The sequence below is a fragment of the Trichechus manatus genome, unplaced genomic scaffold (assembly GCF_000243295.1).
Source record: "Trichechus manatus latirostris isolate Lorelei unplaced genomic scaffold, TriManLat1.0 scaffold00191, whole genome shotgun sequence".
NCBI lineage: Eukaryota > Metazoa > Chordata > Mammalia > Sirenia > Trichechidae > Trichechus > Trichechus manatus.
The window spans coordinates 613,416-626,589 of NW_004444127.1; the positions used below are offsets into that span (position 1 = coordinate 613,416).

Genomic DNA, 13,174 nt, shown 5'->3' on the forward strand with positions numbered 1-13,174 from the left:
CAAAACGTTTTGTTCTTAACAGTGCGTCTTCTGGGACTTGTGTTCTGAGGAACCACTCTGGAAAACGCGGCTCTGGTCTAAGCCCATTGTCTGACAGGTGAGGAGGCAGGCCCAGGGAGGGTAGTCACCTGTGCTAGTCATGTACGCGTGTCCTGTCAGAGCAGGGGCTGCTGATTCTGGGCCAGGCGGTGCTGTGGCCCCTGCCCCACTCGGTTTCCCACAGCTACTCAGGAACTGCAGGGTCCTCACGTCAGGCTGGGAAGGCTCCTTCTCCGTCCTCAGGTGCAAGCTCATGGGGGGACCCAACACAGAGAAGAGGTTCTCTTGAGGAGACCAGCCCCTCCTTCAACCTACCTCCTGTACCCAGGGACTCAGAGAGGGAAAGTGTAGGAGACTTGGCAGTGGGTCCTGGCATTCAGAGCTCACTCAGGGTGCTCACCCTACACGTCCCACCCGACCACCCCTTGGGTGAGGACAGAAGAGGCACGAAAGTAGAACCTCAGCCAACTCAGAGGCAGTGAATCTCAGACTCCCTTTAGGTGGCTGAGCACTTGAAAGTCCTGGTGTTCTTTGTGGAAGTCCTTCGCTCCCTCCTTCTTTCCATTTCTCCCTTCACCTCTGTACCCACCCATCATTCATTTATCCACCCACCCATCCATTCATTTATCCGCCTGCCCATCCACTCATTTATCCACCTACCCATCCATCCACTCATTCGTCATGTATCCTTCTTCCATCCACCCCTCCAACTACCGACTCATCTACCATCTACCCATCCATCCATCCATTCATCCATCCAATCTTTTATTCAGCGACATTTGTTGGGAGCCTACTTTATTTGCATAAACAACACATAGTCCTTCCCCTCAAGGTGTCACAGTCCACAGGGGAGATGGACGAGTAAATAGAAATTTACTGTATAGCACATTGAGTTATAATAGTAACTGCCATTTGTAAAAGCCTACCATGTGCCAGGCATTTTACCTACATTATTTAACTTAATGCTTAGACCAATCCGCAAAATAAGTTTTATCTACCTCGTTTTACAGATGAGAAAAGTGAGGCTCACAGAGGTTAAATCACTTGTCCAAAGTCACATAGCTAGGAGATGATGGAGCTGAATTCAAACCCAAGCAGGCTGATGCTAGAGCCTGTGCTGGGAGCTGCTCCAGTATCCAATACTGTCAGAAGGAAGTAGAGAAGAAGTCCCCCTAACAACATATGTATATGTAGGAGGTTTCCTCAGGGAGGTGGTATCTGAGCTGTGTTGAAGGATAAGTAGAAATTAGTAAAATATTAGTATAATAATTTCATTGTACAAACAGATTTAGCATAAAATTATATGTTTGATCAGTTTAAGTTGTAGGTGCCTAGAAATGGCCAATTTACCTGCTGTAAAGTATAATATAAAATCAGTGCCTCTGTCTGTGCTGCTCACACAGCTAGCAGTGACTGTTGTGGAATTTGCCAATAAGATGTGTTTGCACCTCATTCTCTGGTCTCCTTGGCTGTTAGCCAGCGCTTCCAACCAGTTCGGTCTGGTTCAACCCCCTACTGAGAATTTCCGTTTCTAACAAGTTCGTGCTGAGAATTTACATTTCTAACAAGTTCCTGGGAAGTTATGCATAAGAATCCCCTGGGGATCTCAAAGCCCTCCTGTGAGCACACTCTAGCAGGAAAGCATCCGCAGACTTTCCAGTGTTTACAGAAAACATATACAAGGAAGCATAATATTGAGGGACATTCTCTTTGCTTAATTTCTTCTGCAAATGTAAAGCTCGCCACTCATTCCTTCCACAAATCCTGAGCCAATTGATGATGATGATAAAGACGCTAACCCCAGCTCCAGCTCACTGCACCCTGACTGTGCTGGGCACTGTGCTATTTCACTCACATGATCTCACTTTCTCTTCCTATCAGTGGATGCAATTAGGAGTCCCATTCCACAGGTGAGGAGAGTGAAGCCCAGGAAGTCCCTTGCCCACGTCCATGCATTGGCAGAGCCAGAGTCTGAGCCAGCGGGCAGGGATCGTATGTCTTCTCTCTCCTGATGAAGTGCCTTCAATTCCTGCAGTCCCAATTCGCTGATTTCTCTCTCCTGCAAGATCCCAAGTTAAGGGGGGGGTTCCTGGCCTTCACTGCAGTCTGCCTCTTACAGATAGTTACGCACACCATTTGATCCTCCACACCAGGGGCCGACAAACCTTATCTGTAGTGGGCGAGATAAAAATGTTTTAGGCTTCATGGGCCATTCAATTTCTGTTGCAGTTCTTTGCTGCTGCCAGTATAGGGCAATGGCAGCCGTAAACCACCAGTTGTGAGTCAACTCTGATTCATGGCGACCCGTTGCGTGTCAGAGTAGAGCTGTGCTGCACAGGGTTTTCAATGGCTGATTTTTCAGAAGCAGATCTCCAGGCCTTTCTTCCAAGGCACCTCTGGGTAGACTCCAACCTCCAACCTTTTGGTTAGCAGCCGAGCACGTTACTATTTGCACCACCCAGGTATAGCAGCTATGTTGTTATTGTTAGGTGCCATCAAGTCAATTTAGACTGATAGTAACGCCATATGACAGAGCTGAACTGCCCCCATAGGGTTTTCTAGGCTGTAATCTTTACAGGAGCAGATCGCCAGGTCTTTCTCCCAAAGAGCCACTGGGTGGGCTGGAACCACCAACCTTTTGTTAGTAGCTGAGTGCTTAACAGTTGCACCACCAGGGCTCCTTATAGCAGTTATAGATAATACCTAAACCAGTGGACGTGGCTGTGTTCCAGTGCAACCTTATTTATGAACATTGAAATTTGAATTTCATGTAATTTTCATACATTATCCTTTGATTTTTTTTCCTGCTATTTAAAAATGTAAAAGTCATTCCTAGCTCATAGGTGGTACAAAAAATAGGCTGTGTGCCAAATTCGGCATGTGGGCCATAGCTTGCCAACTCCTGCTCTACTCTAACCCTTATTCCTGGCTCGTGGATGAGGATACTGAGGCTCAGGCCCCTTTGCTGGAAAGGCAGAGCTGGAATATAACGCTGGGCCTTCTGAATCCAACTTGGGGTCTCCTCAGGGCTTGGTGGTGGTTGTGGGTTCCTTGTAGCTGGCGCCACACCGCACCATCATCGGTCAGGGTGTGCTCCCAGCCTAGAGCTGACCCCTGCCCCTTGTGGGACCACTGGTCTTCTGCAAAGTATGGAGAATGTTGTTCATCCCCCACTCCCTGTGGATGCCAGGCAGGAATTTCTGTACTTGCAGGGAGAAAGGCTTTGTATCCTGGGTCTGAAGGTATCCTGGAGTTGCCCACCCAGGTTCAGGTTCCCAGGACCTACTCCTCCCTCAGGCCATTCCCAGGTAGCCTCTGGGCCCATCCCGATTGGCTGAACTACCTGCCAGTCCTGGGGCTGCCGAGTCCTGTTTCCACCTCTGAACTCACCCAGCTGCCTCCGGTGTGGGATGGAGAGGCTGGGGTGGTGGTGGGCCTAAGGGCCAGGGCTCCGGGACCTGATTGCCTGGCTTCTGGTCCTTGCTGGTGCACTGATTGGTGACCTGGGCAACTTTGTTCACCCGTCTGTACCTCTGTTTGCTCGTAGAGTACTGAAGGGCTTAGCCCAGTGCCTGGTACGATGTTGTATGGGTGACTTAGGGTCTGGAATATCAGGGGAGTACCAGCCCATTGGAGCCCTGGTGGCACAGTTGTTAAGAGCTCAGGCTGCTAACCAAAAGGTCAGCAGTTCGAATCCAGCAGCTGCTCCTTGGAAACCCTATGGGGCAGTTCTACTGTGTTATGTAGGGTTTCTATGAGTTGAAATCGACTCCATGGCGAAGGGTTTTTTTTTTTTCTTTTTTTTTTTTTTTGGTTTACCAGCCCAGCAGCCTCTGCCTCAGGCCTGGGTTTGACGCCATCGAAGCTGGTGCATTGGCAACAAGGTTTACCGGCCTCTTTGTTGCTTACCAAACCAGAACTCCTTTGAGCAGCCACCTTGGTCTCACACTTAACCTGGCAAAGCAATCTCAGCCATGCCCAGAGATCTGTCTGTAAAGTCTTGCCCACTCCCTGGGAGGCAGCGCTTCACAGTGGAAGGATCCTGGGCTCTGGAGTGTGTCTGGGCTGAAACCCAGCACCACTTACTAGCTGTGTGCCCCTGGCCAGGTTACTTAACCTCTTTGAGCCCCGGGTCCCCCAGGGATAGGAATACTCACAGTTAAGGGGCTGGTAAGGAGCCCTGGTGGTGCAATGGTTAAGTGCTTGGCTGCTAACAGAACGGTTCACGGTTTGAACCCACACAGTGGCCTCTTGGGAGAAAGACCTGGCAGTCTGCTCGTGTAAAGATTACAACCTAGAAAACCCTATTGGGCATTTCTACTTTGTCACACATGGGATCGCTATGAGTCTAAATCAGCGCTACAGAATCTAACAGCAATGGGCTGGTTGTGAGAATTAAAGAGATAAGGTATACAAATAGCCAGCACATAGTAGGTGCTCATAAAACCTTTGCTGTGGAGTCAGTTATGACTCAGAGCCACCCTGTAGGACAGGGTAGAACTATCCCACAGGGTTTCCAAGACTATAATCTTCTCATAAGCATACTGCCACATCTTCCTCCCGCAGAGTGGCTGGTGGGTTCGAACCACTGATCGTTTGGTTAGCAGCTGAGTGCTTAATACAGTGCCACCAGGAGTCCTTAGGTGCTCATAGTAGGCGCTGTTGACGGGCAGCCACTCCTCCCTCAGCTGACCAGCTATTTACTCTTTTCTAAAAACTGCCCCTTTCTGAATGCCCCCACCCCCTGTGAGGTGGCTGCGGAGATGCAGCCTAACCCCAGGATGTGTGAGCCAGGAAGTGTAGAAATCTCCTGGATTTTAGAAATCTCTGGAAGTGTGCAAGAGAGCGGGCCTGATGCAGAATTGCCAAAGAACGATTTCCACACTTCTCCAATTTCACAGAGAAGGCAAAAGGCACCCTGCTCATGCCTCCGGCAGCTGGAGCACATTTAGATGCATTTTTCTGGTGGAGCAATGATTTATTTATCTACATGCTGCTTGGGGCTGAGGCTGGGCGGGCCGTGGCTTTGACTGGGAGGAGACCCAGCCAGGATGAAACAAAGCAGGTCCGTGTAGGAAAGACAAACACGCCTGGCTCTGTGAGAGTCTTTCCTCTCTCCCTGCTGGGTTCTGCACAAGTGTCTGTGGTATGTCAGGCGCTGTGCTGGGGGGAGAGACAGAAACAATAGCTTTCCTTTATGTGGAGCATCCTGGGGTGGGCGTCACTCAGGCCAGCCTGAGTTTGGGGATTTCGTATCTCTGGCTCTCCAGACATGGGGGCTCCTTGTTTTCTCCTCTCCAGCTCTGGGTGAGGTCCCTGGAGGAGTTGCTGAGGCTGGACTTCTGCCTCCTGAGTCACTACCATCTCTGCCATTCCCAGACCCTTGTCTTGGACCCTGGGAGACACGAAGGGCCATTTAGTCTAATCACTCCCATGTGGCACCTTAATTCCCCATAAGTATTTAGTCAGACTTTGTTTCCATACCCCTTGTGACTGGGAGCTCACTACCACCCAGGCAGCCTTAGCCTTCTCTGGACAGCTTTGCTTCATCTTGAGCCTGAATCTGACCCACAAGAAGGCAGCTAAAGAAAGCCTTCTCTAACAGAGCTATCAGAAGGCTGAAATGGACTCCTTGAGAAATAGTGACATTTCCCATCCCCCTTGTCTGCTATAAAGTAGAAACTGAGCTCCCACTTTAACAAGGATGGTAGAGAGAAGATTGCTAGCAGGAGATCAATTTTGAGATCTTGTCCAGCCCTGAATTCTCATCTGTCCAGAGAGCAGTGGACAGATGTACACACAGGGGAGCTTTGCAGGACTTTTAGGACTGCCTTTCAGCCCTTGAAGGTGCCCTGGTGGCACAGTGGTTAAATGCTCAGCTGTTAACCAAAAGGTCGGTGATTTGAACCCACTAGCTGCTCCATGGAGAAAGATGTAGTAGCCTGCTTCCGTAAAGATTTACAGCCTTAGAAACCCTATGGGGCAGTTCTGCTCTGTCCTTTAGGATCACTATGAGTTAGAATTGACTCGACAGCAATGGGTTCAGCCTTTGTAGGAGAAGGAAGGGGTGAAGCCCATGCCTTGGGCCCAGCTTCTCTTCTGCTCTGTGGCCTGCCTCTCCCCGTCCCCCTCCATAGGGCAGTGGGAACCTGACTGGGCCTGGTGTGCAGCTCTGTCCATGCAGCTGTCCCAGGCCAGCTGTCCAGGCCCAGCCACCCAGAGCTGGCTTCCCTTGTCACACAGGGCCTGCAGCTGGTGGCTATTATTCCTTGGTTGTCTGGTTTCCAGCTCTCCTCTTCTTCCCTTCCTGAGTTTTACCCCTACCTGGGATCCTTTGGGGTGGAGGGCATGGCATGCTCAAGCATGGCTTGTCTCGTATCTGTACAGAAGTTGTGTCACCCAGGGTGACTGAAAAATTGGAAACAACTTGTGTGTCCAGTCTTAGAGTACTGGATAAATGCTTTGTGGTGTAGCTCTCTATGCGACTTTAACCTCAGTCCTGAGGGTTCCTGAATGGGCTTCACCGGGTTCTGTGAACCCCTAGAAATTGTTTGTAAAATGTTATCTATATGTAAATTTTCTTGGGGAGTATCTGACCCCCAAAATGTTAATAAACAGTGATTAATAAGATGGACTCCTATGTAACATGAAAGTATGTTGTAAAAAGACATTTTGTCATACAAAACCATTCCTATCGAGTCGATTCTGACTCATGGAGACCCTATAGGACAGAGTAGAGCTGCCCCATAGGGTTTCTAAGGCTGTAATCTTTACGGAAGCAGACTACTACATCTTTCTCTGCCACACCTTTCTTCCGCAGCATAGCTAGTGAGTTCAAACCACGGACCCTTTGGTTAGCAGCTAAGCACTTAACCACTGTACCACCAGGACTCCTTCATCAGCATACAGAGATTTTCCTAATGTATTGTAGAATGGAAAAATCAGGCTACAAAACACGCTACACAGTGTGAACCCAGCTTTGTCTAAAACCATTTGTAATACACACACATGCGCACACACACACACAAACACACACACACAGGAAATATAGCTACAAAAATGACAACAGTTTTTATTTCTGAGGTGGGTGAGATGATGGGTAATTTTTGTTTTATATGTGTTTTACTGTATTTGTTGAATGTAGTAAGAAGGTTGAGGCAGAGGACCCTTGGCCCATTTTCTGAGAGAGCCGGAGCTCTCATTCTTACCCCGGCAGCCCCAGCCCTTAGGCCTGGAGGAAGTCCATGAGTCTGTGGAACAAGCCACAGGTGTCACCTCAGTCCTATCAGTCACTAACTTCCTAACTCCCTTGTCTGCTGACTTTGACCAGAGCCCAGCTGGACGAGTCTCAGAGCCTGGGGTTTTGGAGGGGAGGGTCTCCCTACATAATTTTCTTCCAGCCCCAGCTCTGGTGGAGTGGCTGAGCCCAGATCATACCAGTCAAACATCAAGCAGCCTGCTCAGAGGACCTCACTTCCTAGCTGTGTGACTTTGGGCCTGCCATCTAACCTCTCTGGGCTTTAGTGCATGGGAAATGGGGACAATGTTAGCACCTACCTCGTGGGGTTGTTGTGAGGGTGGACTGAGATGATTTGGGGCTAGCAGATGATGGGTACCGTCTGGTCCCCCTTCCCAGGCCCAGTCCTGCCCCACACTGAACCTACCTGCCTTCTTCTTCTCCCAGGGAGCTCCAGGACCAGCAGGATGGGGTCAGCCTGTATCAAAGTCACCAAGTACTTTCTCTTTCTCTTCAACTTGCTGTTCTTTGTAAGTACGGCCAGCACTGCCCCAACTACCCCAACAAAACTCTCCACCCAGGGGCATCACAGCCCAAGACCCTCAAATGTCCAGGCCATGGAGATGGGTGGTTGGGGTGTGGCTGGTGGGGCTGAGGACAAACCTTAGGATCAAGTGGGGGTAGTGAGGAGATTCCAGAAGTTCCCAGCTGGCTCTTTGGCAATGCAGTGGGTTCCTCCCCTGGCCTTCCCCTGCCCTAGAGCACCAAGGCCTGGGCTGGGCAGGGCTGGAGGGGGTGTGGGGAGAGAAGAGCCCCTTGGGGTATCCCCCCAACTCATCAGCAAGAAGTTGTTAGGAGGAGCCTCCTGGCATCTCCCAGAGATTCTGGAATCTCTCTGGTCCCATCCTGATCCCCTCACCCTTCTCTACTGCCTCTGAACTTACCTGTTTCAGTTCTGACTCTCAACTGCCCCACAACACCCCTCCCCACTTTGTGGGGACTCTCCCTGAGCTCCGATAGGGTGGACAAGAGGAAGCCAGACTCCGGGCCAGATGGGGTTCAGGGGGACTCTTGGGGGGACACATTCTGCCTTCCCCAGACCCACCCTGGTAGGGTTCACTAGGGTCCCCCAGACCGTGGGGCCATCCAGATGTCAGCTCCACAGCACATCTGGAGCTGGTTTTCCTGGGGCCTGGATTTTCCTCTCTGGCCTGGCACCGACTGACTCCTGCTGCCTTGGAGCTGCCAGGATGATGGTGTGTGTGTGAGAGTGGGGGCAGGGGGAGGTGGGGAGGTGTCTCAAGCTGCCTTCATAGCCCGGGTGGTGTTGGGCGGTGGCCTCTCGTTACTCACACACTGTAGCATCTCCATGTCATTGGCTCATCCTATGCTGTTAAACAACAAGTTATTCAATAGGATGTTTATCAGGACCCAACTCTATTTTAAAAAATTGTACACATCCATGACTATTTTTCAAGAGGAGAAGAAAATACCCCAGGCCGTTACTGTTGGGATTCCTGGGAATTTTTATTTTATTCTTTGTTTCTCTGTGTGTTCCAAATTTTCTACAATAGACATGAATTACTTGTGAAATAATAGTTTTAAAATATAAGTTACGTAGGATTAGAGAAAGTTTGGGAAATAAAGGATCATCCTCACACCCTCTCCCATCCCTAAACGTTAATGCAGCACACAGATACTCACAGATGTGTTCATGGACTATGCTGAAGCCACACTGTGACTGGCCTTCCACAGGCCACAGCCAGGCCTGGAACCCACCCGGAGCAGGGCCTGGGCGCTGGGGCTTCCCCAGCCTGGTGGTCCAGCCCCTCTGGGATGGCCCAGTCCTCTGAGAAGCAGCTGCTCAGGCGGCCAGAGCCAGGCTTTCCCTGACAGGCCCTTGGCTCCTGGGCCAAGGCCCGGCTTAAAGGGCCAGCTGCCAGGATGCAGGGGTGGTGGCCCCATGGCTCCATCCTGGGGGTTTAAGGACTGGAGAGAAGGATTGGGCTAGGTGTCTAGGAGGCAGAGTTCTTGGGGTTCAGGGTCTAAGAGCCTGGATCCTCCCCCTTCCCCATGCAGTGGAGGAGCCGAGACCTTGTGGAGAAAAGGAGATGGTTGATGGTTTTGGCCAGGCGTCCCTTCCTGTCCTGCTCCCAGGCTGCCCTGTGGAGCCAGAGACTGGAAAAGCTTCTCTCAGGCCAGCTTTGGGGGGCCAGTCTGGGGCCCTGTCCGGGGGGACTCAGCCAGCTGCTACTGGGGACCAGCAGGAGTTAGGTGTTAACTCTCTGTGTGCTGGAGCCCAGGGTGTGGAGGGAGGAGGAAGCTTTTATTAGAGGCAGGTAAGAGGGAAAGTGGTTAGAGGAGACTGTATTTATTCGTTCACCGATCAGTCACTCAACAAATGTGTATCTGTGGATTTGGACCCTGCCCTGGGTACTGGGTAGACAGTCTCAGCCGTGGTTTCTGCACCCACAGAGCTTATGTTCTGGGGTGGGGGTGGGGTGGAGAAGGGGCTTAATCAAATGAATACTCAAAGGGATTATAAAAGTGCAGTTGAGGTGAATGCTGGGAATGAAGGCTACGACTCCTAGGAAGGCAGATAATGAGGGCGCTTGACCTCGTCAGGGACTCAGCAAAGGCTTTTTGGATGAAGGGGAATGCAGGGCTGATGATGGAAGTGAAGGTGGCATCCTAGAGGGGCTGGGACACGCCTCGTGGCTTATCTCCCAGGTGGGCCCAGGCAGGCCCCAGGTGAAGACCAACCTCATGAGGGAATCTGTGCCTTTGCCCAGACCGCAGGTACTTCCCCAGCTTTGTGGGTTGGTGGTCTTGGCTGGGACTGCATCTGGGGAGGTGAGCTCAGGTTGTGGGCCCTCTCGCTGGTGCGGGGGGAGGGCGGCAGGGAATCCTGGGGCCTATGCCAGTCACCTCTCATTCATTTCCCTTTCTAGTCCTACAGTTACAGTTTAGTTCTGTAAAGATTAACCTGTTGCCATCAAGTCATTCCGACTCATAGTGGCCGATAACGACAGGGTAGAACTGCCCAACAGGGTTTCCAAGGCTATAAACCTTTACAGAAGCAGACTGCCACGTCTTTGTCCCGCGGAGCAGCTGGTGGGTTCAAACCGCCAACCTTTGGTTAGCAGCTTTAACCATTGTGCCACCAGGGCTGTTCTATAAAAATTACAGCCTTACTCGTAGAGACCCTACAGGACAGAGTCAAACTGCCCCATAGGGTTTCCAAGGCTGTAACTTTTCTAGAACGGCCCTGGTGGCACAATGGTTAAAGCTGCTAACCAAAGGTTGGCGGTTTGAACCCACCAGCTGCTCCGCAGGACAAAGACGTGGCAGTCTGCTTCTGTAAAGGTTTATAGCCTTGGAAACCCTGTTGGGCAGTTCTACCCTGTCGTTATCGGCCACTATGAGTCGGAATGACTTGACAGCATACAACGACAAGTTTGCCTGGGGGAGTCAGGGAAGGCTCCCAGAGGAGGTGGTCCTGGAGCTGAAGGACAGTTTGGACTTTGATGTTCAAGCCCATGGAGGGTCTTCTCCAGAACCTGGGTTGTATGGGAAGCTCCCAGCCCCTGAGTTGGACTGGGGTGGGGGGAATGAGCACAAGAAAGGGCCAGGAGACCCCTGGGCAGGAGGCTGGGCCCCATGGAGCCAGTAGGTTCAGCTTGACCACGTGGGCAATGGGGTGGGCAGGAATGATGCCCACATGTGGCCCTGCTGCTTGGTTTGCTGGGTTGGCCAGGGAGTTGGGGTATGGAGCCTGAGGTCATCCTGGCCTCCATGGGCTGCGGAAGGATGGAGGTGGCTCCCCCTGTGTCTCCCTGCTCATCCCTCCCTGGCCTGACCCTCAGGGGCAGCTGGGAGGGACCCTTGCACCCCACCCACTCGAACTCCTCATTAAACGCACCTTCTCTTTCCAGATCCTGGGTGCAGTGATCCTGGGTTTCGGAGTATGGATCCTGGTTGACAAGAGCAGTTTCATCTCTGTCCTACGTAAGGACCCCTCTGCATCCCCTGCCCTTGGCCTGCTGTGGAGGGGAAGGCAGGGCAGTAGGCAAGGCCTCTCCCACAAGGAGCTTACCCTCAATGGCTGTCGGTTTTCCAGCTGATCTCAGGACCTTGCCAGGTCCTGCTGCTGGCTGCCACACCATGGGCCCTCTGCGGGGGTTTCTGGAAGGAATTTTCTCTCCCTCCCCAAACAAAGCTGCTGTTGTGTGGAGAACACTGAGGGGTGAGGGAGACTAGCTTTCTCATCCTGGCCCCTTCCCTTGGCCCTGACCTTGAGAAAGTTTCTTACATTCTCTGTCCCTCCATTTGCTTGTTCAGCAAGTGTGGGCAATAGTCCCTCCCCTTCCCATTGTGGAGGGATATTGGAAAGAGCCGGGGAAGGCAGCTTGTCAGGTGTGGCCAAAGGGCACCAGCGAGGTAGGTCGGGCACGTGCACAAATGAGGAAGGTGCCAAGGGCAGCTTCCATTTAATCACATTCGCTATGTGCCAAGCGTGGTGCTAAGCATTTTGCATATATAAATGATCAACGAGATGGACTGACACAGTGGCTGCAACAGCGGGCTCAAACATACCTGCTATTGGGAGGATGGCACAGGACTGAGCCTTATACATAAGGTCACTATGAGTCGGAGCCAACTCAACAGAACCTAACAACAGTCCCACAATAGCCCTGTGAGGAAGATACTATTCTATTCTGCCTTACAAATGAAGAAGAGAGGCTCAGGGAAGTTAAGTCACTTGCTGCAGTTCACACAGCTTCTGAGTAGTCGATGTGGGATTCAAACCCCAAAAGCTTTGATCCTCAAAGCTGCATATGGCAGGGTGAGCCATGAAGAGAAGCCCCTTCTTTCACTCTTTTAGAGGAAGCAGGAAGGAGAGAAGCCCAAGGCATTCTTGCCAGGTGATAAGAGTTCTTTGGGGTCTGCTCAGTCTCCTCCAGGCAGCCTGCTGGGCTTGCTGCACTGGCCACTCGTGGACTCCCAAGGAGCACAGTGACACCACTCCTGCACTGAGAGCGTTCCACATTCACTTCCCCTCCCAGCAGCTGCCTACAGCAGCAGCTTTGGACTCAGGCCCATGACAGCTGCCTGATTTGAATAAAACGGAACCAGGCTGGGCATGGGTGATGGAAGGGCCACACCTGTCACCCTGTCCCAGGGGATCAGGCCTCGCCTGCATGTGGTGGGAAGCCAGGACAATCTACCCTCCAGCCACAGCCAGTGCACCCTGGGGCGTCAGTCCAGCCTCCTACTGGCGGGGGGCAGGGCTGCAGATTGCACCCCCTTTCCGGGGGCAGGGCCTGGGTATTCTGCTTCAGCCTGCCTCAGCTGGGTACCCACTCTCCCCACACCCTTCTAACACGACACTCACCGCTGGACCCTGGCTAGGCCCAGGCTCCTGCTCCTGGGCCATGGCCCACACCCAGCAGGCCCTGCGCCACAGGGCAAAGTCTAGATGCTCAGCCCGCCCACCCGCATTTCTGCCCTCTGTACCCCAGCCCAGCCCTTCTGTGGCCTCCTCCCTATGCGGGGCTGAGAATCTGCAGCTGGCCAGGCCTTGGAGGTCCTCTAAGTGCACGGGATACTTTTTACAAATTCCTCGGGCTCCACCCCACAGGACCCGATTCCAGAGGGCAGGTGTGGAGCCTGCACACTGGTGTTTTTAAGTTTGCTCAGTGAGTCCCCAGGCAGCCAGGTTCAGAAACAGACCTGCTAACCCACTTACTACACACCTGGGTAAACTGAAGCTAGTAGAGGGGAGAAATGACTCGCTAAGAGTCATACAGCAAGTTAGGGTCAAAGCAGGGAACCCAGGGCTCCTGACCTACTATGTGCTGGTTCTATGCGACACAGCTTCTTACCTTAACTAACTGA

At 52.0% G+C, this 13,174-nt stretch overlaps 1 protein-coding gene across 4 annotated transcripts in view; it reads left to right on the top strand.

The window, feature by feature from the left end:
- CD82 (CD82 molecule) overlaps positions 1-13,174 on the top strand; it is a 55,707-nt gene that overhangs the window by 23,640 nt on the left and 18,893 nt on the right. For 3 of the 4 annotated variants that reach the window (XM_004387645.2, XM_023741809.1, XM_023741811.1), the window contains exons 2-4: positions 23-97; positions 7,724-7,806; positions 11,212-11,284. In XM_004387645.2, coding sequence (XP_004387702.1) covers positions 7,744-7,806; positions 11,212-11,284 — 136 coding nt within the window. In that variant the 5' untranslated portion in view covers positions 23-97; positions 7,724-7,743. The remainder of the gene's footprint in view (positions 1-22; positions 98-7,723; positions 7,807-11,211; positions 11,285-13,174) is intronic. The other variant, XM_023741810.1, reaches the window with a different exon arrangement.